Genomic DNA, 19,778 nt, shown 5'->3' on the forward strand with positions numbered 1-19,778 from the left:
TCTCCTGTTTAGGCTAAAAAATTTCCTCTTCCTAACCTGCTAGTTTTTATGTTCGCTTATTTTGAAACATCCCTCCTTTATAGGTGGATGGCCCTAGAGTCTGTCATACAGAGTGAAGTAAGTCAGAAAGAGAAAAACAAATACCGTATGCTAACGCACATATATGGAATCTAAAAAAAAAAAAATATGGTACAGATGAACCTAGTGGCAGGGCAGGAATAAAGACGCAGACATAGAGAATGGACTTGAGGACACAGGGTGGGGAGGGGGAAGCTGGGGCAAAGTGAGAGTAGCAGTGACATATATACACTACCAAATGTAAAATAGATAGCTAGTGGGAAGCTGCTGCATAGCACAGGGAGATCAGCTCAGTGCTTTGTGACCACCTAGAGGGGCGGGATAGGGAGGGTAGGAGGGAGGCTCAAGAGGGAGGGGATATGGGGATATATGTATGCATATGGATGATTCACTTTGTTGTACAACAGAAACTCACACAGCATTGTGAAGCAATTATACTCCAATAAAGATCTATTAAAAAAAAAAGGAACACTCATTTAGAATTAGGTAGAATTTGAAAAGGAAACAATTTGTATAGAATATTTATTTATTACTTTATTTTACTATCTGACTTTCTCCCTAGGTGTTTTGGTGGTCTTACTTTTCTGATCTAATTTCATTTAATCATAATTTCCTTTGCTAATAAAATAAGGTTGGAAAAGTAAGAGGAAATATGACTATGTGACTAGATGTTTATGGTCAAAAGCCAAGAAACTGAATACACATAACTTTACCCTCTTACCCTTTGGTATTATTGTTCTTGTTAGAAAGGAAAATCAGGCAAAGCATGAAACAGTACAATGTGATAGATGATGTGGAGGTTATAGTGACAAGACATCAGGGAGCAGACAAAAGATCTATAACATTTCCTTTGTTTTGTGATTAGCTGTATAAACAACGTTTTTTTTTCTTTGTTTATTAATTTCAATGGACCAGGTTATATAATGATAACTATTTAAGGAAATAAACTTGTATGGAATATATAAAATATTTAAAAATTATTTTAAAAAATCTCTTGTAAAGTTTATATATTGCTCAGAGCAGTGGATAAATAATTTTGTAGATTGCTATAAAGAGATTTTGATTTTAAGTGCTGTCTATACAGTTGAAATGTCAGAGAATTGAAAAGATTTCCACTAGGTCCAGTGAATTTCATCTGATATTGTGGATTTAATGAAATCTGTTGCTTTTAGGGAACAAAATTAGTACTTTATGAGCATTCTAAGGATTTAAAAAAACCCCAAAATCCCTGAAAACAGGATATATTGACAGAGTGCCAAAGTAGTGTCTAAAGCTGATTTGAAATTTGAGCTTAGCTGCCAGTAAACGTTTTTACCCTAACTTACTTTATTCCGTATGAAGTAAGCAATTTGAGTCTGTAATAGGGGTTGACAAACTGTGTCCCATGGGCCAAGTCTGGCCTGCCACCTGTTTTTATGACCTACAAGCTAAAAATGGGTTTTACATTTTTAAATGGTTGACAGAATTCAAAAGAATATTATTTTGTGGCATGTGAAAATTATATGGAATTCAAATTTCAACATCCATAGAAGAAGTTTTATTGGAACACAGGCACACTTTTCACGTAGGCATTGTCTGTGGCTGCTTTTATGCTACAACGACAGTGTTGATTAGTTGTGACTGAGGTCATATGGCCCACAAAGCCTAAAATAGTCACCCTGTGGCCCTCAGAAAAAAAGTTTGCTGATCCCTGATCTAGAATTGTACACTCAAATCCACCTTTAATTTTGACTTAGTGTATGATCCTGGGGAGATCATTTTCTTCTTAATATATTTTCCTTTATGAGAAACTTGGCAGTCAGTATTCAATGGAGATGCAGATCTCATAGTTGTTCCCAGACCTAAGTTTTGCTTAACCCTATTGTCAATCTTATTTAATGATATAAATCAGTGGCTCTCAAAGTATGGTCTTCAGACCTCTGGGTATTCCTGAGATGTTTTGCAGGGGATGCTCAAGGCAGAAACTATTTTCATAATAATCTAGGAAATTATTTGCTGTTTCCACTCTGCTGACATTTGATGATCCAAAAACAATGGTGGATAAAACTGATGTACTTGAGCATGAATCAAGACAGTGATACGAGACTGTAACAGTAATTGTTGCACATACTTGCAGTAGTTTCACATAGGAATAAAGCCTTGATAAAGCAGTAAAAACTGTTAATTTTATTAAATCTCAACCCTTGGGTACATGTCTTCTTGGTATTCTGTGTGATGACAGGGAAGTATACATAAAACACTTTGCGGGCCTCCCTGGTGGCGCAGTGGTTGAGAGTCCGCCTGCCGATGCAGGGGATACGGGTTCGTGCCCCGGTCTGGGAGGATCCCATATGCCGCGGAGCGGCTGGGCCCGTGAGCCATGGCCGATGGGCCTGCGCGTCCGGAGCCTGTGCTCCGCAACGGGAGAGGCCACAACAGTGAGAGGCCCGCATACCGCAAAAAGAAAAAAAAAACAAAACAAAAAAAACAAACAAAAAAAACACTTTGCGTGCTGAACTGCCATGGTTGCCTTGAGAAAAAGCACGTGTGCAATTGTTTGAGCCATAAACTAGCTACTTTTTCCCTGGGACCCCATTTTTGTTTGAAAGAATGATTGACATACAAACTATCATTATTCAGACTTGGGTATTTAGCAAATGTTTTTTTTGAAAATCAATGAAGTGAGCTGACACTTCAAGGAAAACAGCTAACAGTATTTGTTGCCAAATACTGATAAAATTCTAGTTTTCAGTCCCAAATTAGAATTTTGGAGAACCTGTATCAGCCACTTTGAGCAAAACAGCTAACAGTATTTGTTGCCAAATACTGATAAAATTCTAGTTTTCAGTCCCAAATTAGAATTTTGGAGAATCTGTATCAGCCACTTTGAGCCTGACAGTTTCCAATACTTAAAGAATTTCTGATGATGTTGGTGGTGGTAAGTAGCAAATATGATTTTCTTGGAGATATTGTAATAATGAAATTTGTCACCATTTGGAGGATCTATGTAACTCAGGGAACTAATATTTTCAAAATGACCAGGGTGTGATGTTACAAACTCATGCAAGATAAAAGATTCATTCAGTGTGTAAGACAGACCTGTGGATTTGAATGTAACAGAAACAGAAATTACATTGATAGAAATTTATATTCCACATGTAAACTAACCTTTAAGAAACTACTGTTTGTTAAGTTTTCTGGTAGTATCAAAAAATAGCCATAATTATTTGAAAAGGCTATTAAAATATTCACCCCATTTTCAGTTACTTACCCATGTGACATTTTCTTCAAACTTTTGAACCAGAAAAATATCTGACGACAGACTGAGTGCAGAATTAGTCATGAGACTCCAGCCATCTTCTGTTAACAAGATTTGCAAAAATGTAACACAATGGCACTTCTTAGTTATTTTTATAAAAATTATGTTGGGACTTCCCTGGTGGCACAGTGGTTAAGAATCCACCTGCCAGTGCAGGGGACACGAGTTTGAGCCCTGGTCAGGGAAGATCCCACATGATACGGAGCAGCTAAGCCCATGCGCCGCAACTACTGAGCCTGTGCTCTAGAGCCTGCGAGCCACAACTACTGAGCCTGCGTGCCACAACTACTGAAGCCCGCGCGCCTAGAGCCCGTGCTCCGCAACAAGAGAAGCCACCTCAATGAGAAGACCGCACACCACAACGAAGAATAGCCACTGCTTGGCACAACTAGAGAAAGCCAGTGTGCAGCAACGAAGACCCAACACAGCCAAAAATAAACTAAAAAAAAACAAACAAACTTGAAATGATAAAAAGGTCCTGTAACAGGAGAATGAATGAACCAAAAAAAAAAAAAAAAAGGAAAAAACAGTATGTTAACATGTAATGGGCTTTCGTGTTTAAAAAACTAGTTTTAGTGTTTAAAAATATTCAGTCTGTTTTTAAAATATCAAGATTGGTAAATATTTACAGATACAATCCATATAAACAAAAGCTCTTTGAGGTTCTTAATCATTTTTAAAAATGTAAAGGGAGGTCCTAAGACCAGAAAGTTTAATAACTGTTGTTGTATTTCAAGCTCAGTTACCATGAAGTCAGTTATATGAAATGGAAGAAGTAATTTTCATTGCTTAAATGTTTCAGTAGCACCCATTATTCATTTTATGTCAGAAAACTAAGATGCAAATACAGACCAAAGATTCCTCCAAAAGCTTGTGGAAGAGGCTGAAATGTAAATTTCGAAATACTTCAGTTAAAAAAAACTGTAAGTGGCATACATTTTCCAGATATGGATGGTTACTTAAAAGCACACCTCTGGGGCTTCCCTGGTGGCGCAGTGGTTGAGAGTCCGCCTGCCGATGCAGGGGATGCGGGTTCGTGCCCCGGTCTGGGAAGATCCCACATGCCGCGGAGCGGCTGGGCGCGTGAGCCATGGCCGCTGAGCCTGCGCTTCCGGAGCCTGTGCTCTGCAACGGGAGAGGCCATAGCAGTGAGAGGCCCGCGTACCGCCAAAAAAAAAAAAAAAAAAAGCACACCTCTGAGGGTTAATTATTATGTAATTGCTATAATAGTTATAATTTAATGATAGCCTGTTATATCCATTAACTCTTTTCCTCATTTAAAGCCCTGCATGATAAGTTATATTATTAAGTAACTTGCTGTTGGTCACACAGTAAGTTTTAAAGAACAAGGATCCAGGCACTTCTTTTCTGTCTTACTCTAAAGCTCTTACTCTTCCTTTTATCATAATGCTGTTGTTCACAGCAGCTGTATATACAAGCATCAGCCTTCTATAAATAGTTTATGAGATCTTGTGGTAAGGGCTCTTTTTGACAGCAAGGCTAGATAAAGACTTGTCTCAGTTTTAGTTTGATGATTAAGGCAAGGAGACTTGACTTCTAGAGCTGTAGGGAGACAGTGCAAAAATGAATGAACTAAGAAAGAGAAAAACAAATATTGTATAGTAACATATATTTGGAATCTAAAACAAAAAATGGTTCTGATGAACCTAGGGGCAGGACAGGAATAAAGACGTGGATGTAGAGAATGGACTTGAGGACACGGGGAGGGGGAAGGGTAAGATGGGGCGAAGTGAGAGAGTTGCCTTGACACTACTACCAAATGTAAAATAGAGAGCTAGTGGAAAGCAGCCACATAGCATAGGGAGATCAGCTCGGTGCTTTGTGACCACCTAGATGGGTGGGATAGGGAAGGTGGGAGGAAGACGCAAGAGGGAGGGGATATGGGGATATATGTATATGTATAGCTGATTCACTTTGTTATACAGCAGAAACTAACAGAACATTGTAAAGCAATTATATTCCAATAAAGATGTTAAAAAAAAATGAACTAAGCTGAAACAAAGTGCTAGACACTGACTTCCATCAGTAAATTACACCCTTCCTGGTTGACATAGGTAGTATGAAAAAATGAATAGTCAGTATGATTTGTATTCTTCTGGCTGATTCTCAGTTTAATATCTGTTTACTGTTGTGATCATATTTCTAGGCTTCTCCAGTGACAGTGATCTAATATCTCTTACTGTTGATGTGGATTCTCTTGCTGAGTTGGATGATGGAATGGCTTCCAATCAAAATTCTCCCATTAGAACTTTTGGTCTCAGTCTTTCTTCGGATTCTTCAGCACTAGGGGCTGTTGCTTCTGACAGTGAACAGAGTAAAACAGAAGAAGAACGGGAAAGTCGTGGCCTCTTTCCTGGCAGTTTAAAATCCAAGCTTGGCAAGAGAGATTATTTGGAGAAAGCAGGAGAATTAATAAAGCTGGCTTTAAAAAAGGAAGAAGAAGATGACTATGAAGCTGCTTCTGATTTTTATAGGAAGGGAGTTGATTTACTCCTAGAAGGTGTTCAAGGTACAGTTTTATCTGTATTAATGTATTTTGGCATGTTCTTGTTTTGGTATCAGGGGAAGAAAAAGTATGTGATGTATAACTGTTGCTTGTGTATAATCCTATGTAAAAACAAGACTGAAAAGGAGAAATTACTGGAGATTAAATGACTTAAATATGGACATATACTTTTAGTTACATGAAATGGAGGACAGTATCAGAGATAACTTAAGTTCTGCTTTGATCAATTAATCAACAAAAACAATTTAAAAAATTGAAGGCTCTAAGTCTTTTGTATGAATAATAATGTTTTTTTCTGACATGTTCACCAGCCTTCACCAATCTCAGGAGTATTCATAGAGATTCTTTAGTACATCTACTCTCGGCCCGAAGAGACAAGACGAAATGAGCTTTTAAACTGAGAGTGTAAAGCGTTCTTGGATTTGCCTACTATTCTGTTTTTGTTAGTTGTGATAAATTCTCAGCTAATTAATGTGGGTGATATGGGACATGTAGAGCTGAATGTTGCTGAATGTCTGTAAGTAGAACTTAGTGTTTTATTCACTTATTTTTTTTTTTTTTTTTTTTTTCTTTTTGCGGTATGCGGGCCTCTCACTGTTGTGGCCTCTCCCGTTGCGGAGCACAGGCTCCGGATGCGCAGGCCCAGCGGCCATGGCTCACGGGCCCAGCCGCTCCGCGGCATATGGGATCCTCCCAGACCGGGGCACGAACCCGTATCCCCTGCATCGGCAGGCGGACTCTCAACCACTGCGCCACCAGGGAGGCCCTATTTACTTATTTTTAAGAGTCAGTTTTTATCATTTGCCTTTTTTTTATGGAAGCAGATTGAAGCATACTTCAACTCGTTACCTGACTTTCTGGACACAATAATCAAAGGTTGATAGGACCTTCTTCCAGTGGTTTTCTGTCCAGAAAATCATCATCGTCATTGTTGTTTTGTGGTCTTTGACTTGTTAGTACCATTTAGATTACCACGGTCTCCTGGATTACTAATATTTTTTTACTGCAGTACTCCCACCCTCACTATGCCTGGTGTCCTATAGTCTAGAAGACTTCTGTTTACTCTTCCTAGAGTATAAACTTTCCATCTTCTAATTTAGATGAATACTTGGCTGTATAGAGTGGAAGAGGGAGTGTGTGTAATAGTGTCCTAATTACTTCTTAACCAGGATTTTGATGAATTCTCTTGTTTTTAGCCTTCGCACTCAACTTCCACAGCTACCTAAAACCACTAGTTCCTGAAATTTTGGACAGATTTAAAGTGCTAAAGTTAAAGTTATATTATTAAGTAACTTGCTGTTGGTCACACAGTAAGTCAAGCAGCTTCCTTGAGTTGCCCAAGTCAATAACCACTCAACCATCTACTTTTTAGCTTCTAAAATTTTGTTGCTGCTATTTTCTCTCTCAGTTTCTTTGTTCTTACAGGGTTTTGCCTTAAAAATAATTTTTTTTTTTACTGCCACATTAATGGAACTTCAGGAGGGAGCATCTCTTATGGTTTGATTGATATATCATTTTGTTATAAATTTTTGTTTTTAAATAGTTTCATAGTCTTTTGCGGGTTTTTTTGTCTGCTAGTGGAGCATTTTGGTAATGATCTACTCATTTTTCTTCTTTGTCTTAAATTTCATTTGGGGTTGGGAGTTTAAAATGGGGATGAGTTCCAAACAGTTGGCTCTGATATTTTGCCCTTTTCTTTCTATATACTTTTGTGCTAAAACACAAAATTGATATATATTGATATAAAACACATCAGTGTGATACTTTTCTGTCTAAAAGTTACTTGCATTTAACCTTAGAACACTTCATAATGTTACCACTTGATGGCACCAGAAAAATAAAAATCTTTGCTTCAAAATGAGAATTAGGGATGCATGTCAGCAAATAACAAAAAAAAGTACATAATTTAGTTAGTTACTTTGTGATTATGGTGGTGAATTATTTCTCCACTGGAACTTGATATCAAACCTACTAAACCTCTAGCTTAAGGAGTGTTACTATTTAAACGTATTTGTCCTATTTAACTTACGCTTGTTTCTCTGAAACCACAATCTCCAGTTCTGCCTGGATTAGTTTTGTGGTTAATATCAAATCTAAAAAGTTATAATCAACTAATTGCTTGTAACCTTCTATTGTTTATTCATAATGTGATCAATTTTATTCATACAAACTGTGGGAACCACAATCACAGAATTCTAATTTTAACCAAAATGTAAAATAGCTTCTGTTTGAGGCCCATGGTTATGCATTTAACTACTTGTTAAATGTAATGTCAGGGCAGTGCTTCTAGTCTGTGGATTCTGTTTAAAAGTATACCAGTCACCACACATGGACATTATTTTTAAAAAATGTTTTCTCCAGTTCTACTGAGATATAATTGACATATGACATTGTATTAAAGGTGTACAACATAATGATTTGATATATGTATATATTGTGAAGTGATTACTGCAGTAAGTTTAGTTAACATACATTACCTCACATAGTTGTAAATTTTTTTTTTCTGGTGATGAGAGCTTTTAAAATCTATTCCGTTAGCAACTTTCAAATATACAATACAGTTGTTAATTATAGTCACCATGTTGTATGTCACATCCCCTGGATTTATTAATCTTATAAATGGAAGTTTGTATTTTTTGATCACCTTCACCCCTTGCCTCTGGCAACCACCAGTCTTTTCTCTGTTTCTATGAGTTTGGTTCTTTTTAGATTCCACATATAAGTGAGATCATATGGTATTTGTCTTTCTCTGACTCACTTCACTTAGCATAGTACCCTGAAAAATTTCTTTCTTTTTTATGATTGAATAATATTCCATTGTATATATACACCACATTTTCTTTATTCATTTGTTGATGGACACTTAGGTTGATTCATGTCTTGGCTATTGTAAATAATGCTGCAACGAACATGGAGGTGCAAATGTATCTTTGAGGTAGTGATTTTGTATCCTTCGGATGTATACCTGGAAGTGGAACTGCTCAATCATGTGGTAGTTCTATTTTTAATTTTTTGAGGAACATCCATATTGTTTTCCATAGTGGCTGCACCAATCTACATTCCCACCAACAGTGCACAAGAGTTCACTTTTCTCCATATCCTTGATAACATTTTTTTGTTGTCCTTTTGATGGCAACCATTCTGACAGGTGTGAGGTGATATCTCATTGTGGTTTTGATTTGGGTTTCCCTTATGATGAGTGATGTTAAGTACCTTTTCATATACCTTTTAAGCATGTCTTCTTTGGGAAAATGTCTGTTCACTTCCTCTGACTATTTTTTAATCTGATTAATTTTTTTTCCTCTATTGAATTGTGAGAATTTTGTGTGTATTTTGGATATTAACTTCTTATCAGATGTATAATTTGCAAATATTTCTCACATTTGGTAGGTTGCCTTTTCATTTTGTTCATGGTTTTCTTTGCTGTGTAGAAGCAGCTTTTTAGTTTGATGTAGCCCACTTGTTTATTTTGCTTTTGTTGCCTTTGCTTTTGGTTTCAAATCCAAAAAGTTATTGCCAAGACTGATGTCAAGGAGTTTACCCTCTATGTTTTCTTCTAGGAGTTCTATGGTCTCAAGTCTTACATTCAGGTCTGTAATCCATTTTGAGTTGATTTTTGTGTATGGTGTAAGATAGGAGTCCAGTTTTACTCCTTTGCAAGTGGATGCCCAGTTTTCCCAGCACCATTTATTGTGCCTATCGTTTCCCTATTGAGTATTCTTGGCTCCTTTGTCAAAAATTAGTTAACTGTACATGCATGGGTTTATTTCTGGGCTCTCTATTCTGTTCCATTGATATTTGTGTCTTTTTAATACCAATACTATACTTTTTTTTTAACATCTTTATTGGAGTATAATTGCTTTACGATGGTGTGTGTTAGTTTCTGCTTTATAACAGAGTGAATCAGCTATACATATACATGTATCCCCATATCTCCTCCCTCTTGTGTCTCCGTCCCACCCTCCTTATCCCACCCCTCTAGGTGGTCACAAAGCACCGAGCTGATCTCCCTGTGCTATGCGGCTGCTTCCCACTAGCTATCTATTTTACATTTGGTAGTGTATATATGTCCATGCCACTCTCTCACTTTGTCACAGCTTACCCTTCCCCCTCCCCATGTCCTCAAGTCCATTCTCTACATGTGTCATTATTCCTGTCCTGCTCCTAGGTTCTTCAAAACCATTTTTTTTTTAGATTCCATATATATGTGTTAGCATACAGTATTTGTTTTTCTCTTTCTGACTTCACTCTGTATGACAGAAACTAGGTCCATCCACCTCACTACAAATAACTCAGTTTCGTTTCTTTTTATGGCTGAGTAATACTCCATTGTATATATATGCCACATCTTCTTTATCCATTCATCTATTGATGGACACTTAGGTTGATTCCATGTCCTGCTGTTGTAAATAGAGCTGCAATGAACATTGTGGTACATGGCTCTTTTTTGAATTATGGTTTTCTCAGGGTATATGCCCAGTAGTGGGATTGCTGGGTCGTATGGTATTTCTATTTTTAGTTTTTTAAGGAACCTCCATACTGTTCTCCATAGTGGCTGTATCAATTTACATTCCCACCAACAGTGCAAGAGTGTTCCCTTTCCTCCACACCCTCTCCAACATTTATTGTTTGTAGATTTTTTGATGATGGCCATTCTGACCAGTGTGAGGTGATACCTCGCTGTAGTTTTGATTTGCATTTCTCTAGTGATTAGTGACGTTGAACATCCTTTTGTGTGTTTGTTGGCAGTCTGTACATCTTCTTTGGAGAAATGCCTGTTTAGGTCTTCTGCCCATTTTTGGATTGGGTTGTTTGTTTTTTTGTTATTGAGCTGCATGAGCTGCTTGTAAATTTTGGAGATTAATCCTTTGTCAGTTGCTTCATTTGCAAATATTTTCTCCCATTCTGAGGGTTGTCTTTTCGTCTTGTTTATGGTTTCCTTTGCTGTGCAAAAGCTTTTAAGTTTCATTTGGTCCCATTTGTTTATTTGTTTTTATTTCCATTTCTCTAGGAGGTGGGTCAAAAAGGATCTTGCTGTGATGTATGTCATAGAGTGTTCTGCCTATGTTTTCCTCTAAGAGTTTGATAGTGTCTGGCCTTACATTTAGGTCTTTAATCCATTTTTAGTTTATTTTTGTGTATGGTGTTAGGGAGTGTTCTCATTTCATACTTTCACATGTAGCTGTCCAGTTTTCACAGCACCACTTATTGAAGAGGCTGTCTTTTCTCCATTGTATATTCTTGCCTCCTTTATCAAAAATAAGATGACCATATGTGCGTAGGTTTATCTCTGGGCTTTCTATCCTGTTCCATTGATCTATATTTCTGTTTTTGTGCCAGTACCATACTGTCTTGATTACTGTAGCTTTGTAGTATAGTTTGAAGTCCGGGAGCCTGATTACTCCAGCTCCATTTTTCTTTCTCAAGATTGCTTTGGCTTACCATACTGTTTTGATTACTATAGCTTTGTAATATAGTTTGAAATTAAGATTAACCAAGATTGCTTTGCCTACTCAGTCTTTTGAGGTTCCATACAAATTTTAGAATTGTTTTTTCTACTTCTGTGAAAAATGCCATTGGAATTTTGATAGGGATTGCTTTCAATCAGTGGATCACTTTGAGTAGTATGGATATTTTAACAATATTAATTCTTCCAGTCCATGAGCATGGAATATCTTTTGTTTTTCTCTTCAATTTCTTTCATCAGTTATTTGTAGGTTTTAGTGTACTGTTCTTTCACCTTCCTGGTTGAATTTATTCCTAGGTATTTTATTCTTTTTTATACATTTATAAGTGGGATTGTTTTCTTTTTTTTTCTTTTTTTTTTTTTTTTGTGGTACGTGGGCCTCTCACTGTTGTGGCCTCTCCCATTGCGAGCACAGGCTCCGGATGCGCAGGCTCAGCGGCCATGGCTCACGGGCCTAGCTGCTCCGTGGCATGTGGGATCTTCCCGGACTGGGGCATGAACCCGTGTCCCCTGCATTGGCAGGCGGACTCTCAACCACTGCACCACCAGGGAAGCCCGGGATTGTTTTCTTAATTTCTCTTTCTAATAATTTGTTGTGGGACTTCCCTGGTGGCGCAGTGAATGCGCCTGCCAATCCAGGGGACACAGGTTCGAGCCCTGGTCCGGGAAGATCCCACATACCGTGGAGCAACTAAGCCCGTGTACCACAACTACTGAGCCTGCGCGCCACAACTACTGAAGCCCACGCACTGCAACGAAGAGTAGCCCTCACTCACTGCAATTAGAGAATGCTCGCGCGCAGCAATGAAGACCCAACGTAGCCAAAAATAAATAATAAATAAAATAAATAAATTAAAAAAATTTGTTTTTAGTGTGTAGAAACACTGATTTTTGTATATTGATTTTGTATCCTGTACTTCTGCTGAATTTGTTTATTAGTTTAACAGTTTTTGGGGGAGTCTTTGGGATTTTCTATATCTAATATCACGTCATCTGCAAAAAGAGAGAGTTTTACTTCTTCCTTTTAATTTGAATGCTTTTTTTTTTTTCTCTTCCCTTTTTCTTGCGTAATTGCTCTGGCTAGGACTTCCAGTACTATGTCGAATAAAGTGCAAAAGTGGGCATCCTTGTCTTGTTCCTGATCTTAGAGGAGAATGTTTCAGCTTATCACTGTCGAGTGTTGTTGATTATAATGGACTTTATTCTTTAATTTGTGGGGAAATTGGGGGCTCCATCTTGTGAGCTAACTTGACATTTAGGAGCAGAAGAGATGTTTCCTTGGAGAAACTGTTATTGAGACATCACTCTAACCAGTTATACCTATGAGTCATTTTGATTTAACTCTTGCTGTGAGAATTGTTACCTGTGACCTTAGATTGGATTGGCATACTTTCTAATAAAGTAACTATTTCTGGATATCTGATAATCCAGAGAAATAATCTTTCAGTGCTAAGTAGAAGTGCTTTGTACAGGGGTTCTTAAGAGTTTGCAAATTTTGTTATTCTGCATACTAACTATTCATCCTAACTAAACTCGTCATTTAAAGGAATTTATCTAGGTTGTTTGGAGATCTGATAAAGATGGCTCGATGTTTTTCTTACTTAATTCGTGTTTGCACAGCTGAGGTTAGATGCAAAACACAGTAGCAGCAGTTCTGTTTGCCCATCCAGCAGAGAAGAAGCATACCCTGATAGTGGTAACTTTGAATTCTCCTTTTGAATCCGACATTTATTTCCTCAGTCTAGAAATGGCTCTTGAAATTAAGGTGCCCTCTACTCTTCTAAGTCCAGAAGAGATTTTTATGGTTTTAAGAGGGAAAATCCAAAAGTCAAGATTGAAGGAATCCCCTTGAATCTTTGAAGAGAATGTTTCAGTACATAACCTTTCATTTCTGTCTTATTTATATATTTCTGCAAGTGGCTGATATGACTAATCTTTATTCTTAGTATGGGCTTAGTGGAATAATTGTGATAATGTAGAGTGGCAAATGGATGACATAAAGGTATTAACGAAATACTTAAATAACAATAATTTATTATTTAATACGTGCCTGTCACTGTACAAGGGATTTTTCTTAATGTTATTTTTAATCCTCAGAGCAAACCTATAAGCTGAGCTATGGCTGGTCTTGCTGGGCTTTGTGTAAGGACACCAAAACTTAGAGGGTGCAGACATTTAATATAATGATTCTAAAAGGTTGGCACCTAGTTAGCAAGAATAATTATTTAAAACAGGAAGCTACCAGATGGCGAGCATTGTTAGTAACACCCATCTGTGGGCTACATTATGAATTACAGAGTTGATTTGAGAGCTGGTTTTGTTCAGTTTGTTCTAGGTGCCAACATTGCTGGTTTATTGTGTTTGGAAGGTGGATACTGGAATCCCCATTTTACAGGTGGAGAAAACTAAGACTTATATAAAGTAAGCAATTTGCTCAGCAACACAAACCAGTAAAAGTTTCAGCCAGGCTTTAAATCTAGGTCTGAGTTCAAATTTTGCCTTCTTTCCACTCTGCCATGCTACTTCTCAAACATAATTAGATTAGCTTTTTAAAATGGAAACACAAGTCTTCTCCAGTTTCAAATATTTTTAAACTTTGCATATTTATTCTTTTTCCTTCTACCCATTTATTTCTTTGCTCAGTGAACCATCTATCATTCAGTTGACCATTCAACAAGGTTTTACTACTTGTGTGTACCAGGTACTGTGTACCTGGTACATATAAATAATAAAAAATATAAAATTGAACAATGAGACCTCCTCTCCTCTCTGCCCATCCCTTCTTCTCCCTTCCTTTCCCCTCTCCATCCCTCCCCTCTCCTGTTTCTGTTTAAGTCTCCTGTATACATTATGAATGTCACAATGAAAAGAGTTTCTGGATGTTGTTGGTATCTAATTTTTTTGTCAAACTTGTTGATATTTTTGACCTATGAGCCTACTTATGATGTTGCTACTTAGCTGAGAGATGCAAACCATCTTCTGCAATTTTCATCCTGGTAAATGGTATAATAAGCAGTACCAAACCATTTTTTATAGTTGACCCCATACCTGGGTCTATGTGTGCTAGGCTCTCAGGGATGTTCAGACATATTTCAAAAGCTGACCTAGTGTGCTGCGGTACTATTGATATGTCATTCTGGGTCTCTTATTGGGTCTTGACTATTTTTGTTTCCCATAGTGAGGAATAGAAGTCCTGGAGAAACCATAAACCTACATACACTTCTAGGTTTCCTTTGAGTCTCTTTGATTAGCTTAGAATTGTAGGGTTGGTTCTAGAACATGTCCAGGCTCTATGAATGTGGCTAGTCTCTGTGCAGTCATAATGCCATATACTCAAGTGCTTTAAAAAACAGTTTTGACCATTGATTTATTCCTTTGAATGAGAGTTACTCAAGTATCAGGAAGCTCAAAGGATAAACTTGTTTGCTTTAGAATGGATGGATATAGGAGAAAGGTAGTAAGTCTACATTTGATGAAGAGAAGCAAGTCACATAATTTCTTATTGCCGAATTTCAGAAATGAAAACATGTAGCTTTAAGAATAAAACTTATTTGACTTGTTTATGGTGTTAACTCTGAAGACATTATGAAAATATTGTCTAGCCCACTTTTTCTTTAAGGGATTGCCCAGTTCAGTACAAAGTATGATATAGTATAAGGCTAACAAGACCAAAAGCTATATTTTTAATAAGCAATGGTGGTGTGATCATCCAGCCTTCTAATGCATTGGCTCCTAGCTTTTTTGATTTATGTTTATGATCCCCTTTGAGAATTTTGTTCTTCTTTTTCAGGTTGTTTCTACTATTGGGATCTACTTTATAAACTCTATATAAATTATATATATATAATTTATAATGCAACTCCCTCTATATAAATTTATAATGCAACTCTCTATATAAATTTATATCAACTCTATATAAATTTGAAAATCACCTTTAAAAAATTTGTGGTATAATTGACATACTTATTTTTAAAATTTATTTAAATTTTTTTAGAAATCAGCTTTTCTGTTTCTGCAAAAAAGGCTGTTGGAATTTTAGTAGGCATTGAGTTAAATCTGTAAATACATTTTGGGGAGTATTGCCATCTTAACAATATTAAGTCTTTCAGTCTGTGAACACAGATGTCTTATTTTTTACATCTTTAATTTCTTTCAGCAGTGTTTTGTGGTTTTCAGTGTATGAATCTTTTGCCTCCTTGGTTAAGTCTGTTCCTAGGTATTTATTCTTTTGAATGCTATCGTAAATGGAATTGTTTCATTAATTTTCTTTGCAGATTGTTTATTTCAGTTGACTTTTGTGTGTATATCTTGTATCTGGCAACTTGCCCAATTCATTTATTAGCTCTAGTAGGTTTTTGTGGATTCCTTGGGATTTCTATATATAGGATTATTTTATCTGAATATATGTAGTTTATTTATTCTTTTTCAATTTGGGTGCCTTTTATTACTTTTGCTTGCCTAATGTTCTGGCTAGAACTTCCAATACAGTGTTCAGTAGCATTGTGAAGGTAGGCATCCTTGTCTTTTTTTTTTAAATTAATTAATTAATTAATTTTGGGCTGCGTTGGGTCTTCATTGCTGCCCGCGGGCTTCCTCTAGTTGCGGCAAGCAGGGGATACTCTTCGTTGCAATGCGTGGGCTTCTCATTGCAGAGCACAGGCTCTAGGCGCGCGGGCTTCAGTAGTTGTGCCACGTGGGCTCAGTAGTTGTGGCTTATGAGCTCTAGAGCACAAGCTCAGTAGTTGTGGTGCATGGGCTTAGTTGCTACACGGCATGTGGGATCTTCCTGGACCAGGGCTCGAACACATGTCCCCTGCATTGGCAGGCGGATTCTTAACCACTGTGCCACCAGGGACTTTCCAGCATCCTTGTCTTGTTCCAGTTCTTAGGGGGAAAGCTTTTAGTTTTTTACCATTGAATATGATATTAGTAATTGGTTTTTCATAGGTGTCCTTTATAATGTTGAAGAAGTTCCCTACTATTTCTAGTTTTCTGGATGGTTTTATCAAGAAAGAGAGTTAGATTCTGTTAAGCAGAATTACCACAAATTTACAACACAAATTTATTATTTTATGGTTCTGTAGGTTAGAAATCTGACACGAGTCTTACTGGGCTGAAATCAAAGCGTGGGCAGGACAGTATTCCCTTCCAGAGACTCTAGGGTAGAATGGGTTTCCTTGCCTTTTCTAGCTTCTAGAGGCAACCTGCATGTCTTCTTCCATCTTGAAAGCCAGCAATCTTGTATCTCTCTGATCATTTTAACATAGTTACATCTCACTCTGATCCTTAGCAAGGACACGTTATGTGATTTTAAGAACTCATGTGATTTGGTTGGGCCCACCCTGATAATCCAGGAAAAATGCCATGTCTCAAGATTCGTAACCTTAATCACATTTGTAAAGTTGTTTTAGCCAAGTAAAGTAATATTTTCACAGGTTCCTTGGTTAGGACACAGAGATCTTAGGGGTCCATTAGTCTGCCTACTGCACTTGGGAATTACTTCTAAGTAATATACTTCTATGTATATTATAAGTATACTATTTAATATCCCAGCAATTGAGATTTTTCTGATTATCTTTTTGTTACCGATTTCTAACTTAATTCCATGGTGTCCAGTGGACTTTGTCCGAATGATTTTAATTTTTTGAAATTTGTTGAGGCTTTCTTTATGGCCAGGCCATCCTATTTAATCATTTTTGCACAGGACCTTGAAATGGGGATTCTTTTTTAAAAATTATTTATTTATTTTTAACATCTTTATTGGGGTATAATTGCTTTACAATGGTGTGTTAGTTTCTGCTTTATAATAAAGTGAATCAGTTATACATATACATATGTTCCCATATCTCTTCCCTCTTGCATCACCGTCCCTCCCACCCTCCCTATCCCACCCCTCTAGGTGGTCACAAACCACCGAGCTGGTCTCCCTGTGCTATGCGGCTGCTTCCCACTAGCTACCTGTTTTACATTTGGTAGTGTATATATGTCCACGCCACTCTCTCACTTTGTCACAGCTTACCGTTCCCCCTCCCCATATCCTCAAGTCCATTCTCTAGTAGGTCTGTGTCTTTATTCCCGTCTTACCCCTAGGTTCTTCATGACCTTTTTTTTTTTTCTTAGATTCCATATATATGTGTTAGCATACGGTATTTGTTTTTCTCTTTCTGACTTACTTCACTCTGTATGACAGACTCTAGGTCCATCCACCTCACTACAAATAACTCAATTTCACTTCTTTTTATGTCTGAGTAATATTCCATTGTATATATGTGACATATCTTCTTTATCCATTCATCTGTTGATAGACACTTAGGTTGCTTCCATGTCCTGGCTATTGTAAATAGAGCTGTAATGAACATTTTGGTACATGACTCTTTTTGAATTATGGTTTTCTCAGGGTATATGCCCAGTAGTGGGATTGCTGGGTCGTATGGTAATTCTATTTGTAGTTTTTTAAGGAAATTCCATACTGTTCTCCATAGTGGCTGTATCAATTTACATTCCCACCAACAGTGCAAGAGTGTTCCCTTTTCTCCACACCCTCTCCAACATTTATTGTTTGTAGATTTTTTTCATGATGGCCATTCTGACCAGTGTGAGATGATATCTCATTGTAGTTTTGATTTGCATTTCTCTAATGATTAATGATGTTGAGCATCATTTAATGTGTTTGTTGGCAATCTGTATATCTTCTTTGGAGAAATGTCTATTTAGGTCTTCTGCCCATTTTTGGATTGGGTTGTTTGTTTTTTGTTATTGAGCTGCATGAGCTGCTTGTAAATTTTGGAGATTAATCCTTTGTCAGTTGTTTCATGTGCAAATATTTTCTCCCATTCTGAGGGTTGTCTTTTCGTCTTGTTTATGGTTTCCTTTGCTGTGCAAAAGCTTTTAAGTTTCATTAGGTCCCATTTATTTATTTTTGTTTTTATTTCAATTTCTCTAGGAGGTGGGTCAAAAAGGATCTTGCTGTGATGTATGTCACAGAGTGTTCTGCCTATGTTTTCCTCTAAGAGTTTGATAGTGTCTGGCCTTACATTTAAGTCTTTAATCCATTTTGAGTTTATTTTTGTGTATGGTGTCAGGAAGTGTTCTAATTTCATTCTTTTACATGTAGCTGTCCAGTTTTCCCAGCACCACTTATTGAAGAGGCTGTCTTTTCTCCATTGTATACTCTTGCCTCCTTTATCAAAGATAAGATGACCATATGTGTGTGGGTTTATCTCTGGGCTTTCTATCCTGTTCCATTGATCTATATTTCTGTTTCTGTGCCAGTACCATACTGTCTTGATTACTGTAGCTTTGTAGTATAGTCTGAAGTCAGGGAGCCTGATTCCTCCAGCTCCATTTTTTGTTCTCAAGATTGCTTTGGCTATTCGGGGTCTTTTGTGTTTCCATACAAATTGTGAAATTTTTTGTTCTTGTTCTGTGAAAAATGCCAGTGGCAGTTTGATAGGGATTGCATTGAATCTGTAGATTGCTTTGGGTAGTAGAGTCATTTTCACAATGTTGATTCTTCCAATCCAAGAACATGGTATATCTCTCCATCTATTTGTATCATCTTTAATTTCTTTCATCAGTGTCTTATAATTTTCTGCATACAGGTCTCTTGTCTCCTTAGGTAGGTTTATTCCTAGATATTTTATTCTTTTTGTTGCAGTGGTAAATGCGAGTGTTTTCTTAATTTCACTTTCAAATTTTTCATCGTTAGTGTATAGGGATGCCAGAGATTTCTGTGCATTAATTTTGTATCCTGCTACTTTACCAAATTCATTGATTAGCTCTAGCGGTTTTCTGGTAGCATCTTTAGGATTCTGTATGTATAGTATCATGTCATCTGCAAACAGTGACAGCTTTACTTCTTCTTTTCTGATTTGGATTCCAAACTGCAGGCCAATATCACTGATGAACATAGATGCAAAAATCCTCAACAAAATATTAGCAAATAGAATCCAACAGCACATTAAAAGGATCATACAGCATGATTAACTGGGGTTTATTCCAGGAATGCAAGGATTCTTCAATATGCACAAATCAATCAACGTGATACGCCATATTAACAAATTGAAGGAGAAAAACCATATGATCATCTCAATAGATGCAGAGAATGCTTTTGACAAAATTCAACACCCATTTATGATAAAAACCCTGTAGAAAGTAGGCATAGAGGGAACCTTCCTCAACATAATAAAGGCCATATATGAGAAACCCACAGCCAAGATCGTCCTCAGTGATGAAAAACTGAAACCATTTCCACTAAGATCAGGAATAAGACAAGGTTGCCTACTCGCACCACCATTCAACATAGTTTTGGAAGTTTTAGCCGCAGCAATCAGAGAAGAAATGGGGATTCTTGATGCATTCAAACAGTTATTTGAAGGTTTCATGATACTTTCTGTAATATGGCTATT

The 19,778-nt window shown here is 37.1% G+C and overlaps 1 protein-coding gene across 3 annotated transcripts in view; it reads left to right on the forward strand.

Annotated features, from left to right (window-relative positions):
* Positions 1 to 19,778, forward strand: part of RPS6KC1 (ribosomal protein S6 kinase C1) — a 197,708-nt gene that overhangs the window by 66,738 nt on the left and 111,192 nt on the right. For 2 of the 3 annotated variants that reach the window (XM_082616018.1, XM_082616023.1), the window contains exon 6: positions 5,544 to 5,906. The exons of the other annotated variant lie outside the window; for it this stretch is intronic. In XM_082616018.1, coding sequence (XP_082472144.1) covers positions 5,544 to 5,906 — 363 coding nt within the window. The remainder of the gene's footprint in view (positions 1 to 5,543; positions 5,907 to 19,778) is intronic. 3 annotated transcript variants of the gene reach the window in all.

The sequence above is a fragment of the Mesoplodon mirus genome (assembly GCF_964341445.2).
Source record: "Mesoplodon mirus genome assembly, chromosome: 3".
NCBI lineage: Eukaryota > Metazoa > Chordata > Mammalia > Artiodactyla > Ziphiidae > Mesoplodon > Mesoplodon mirus.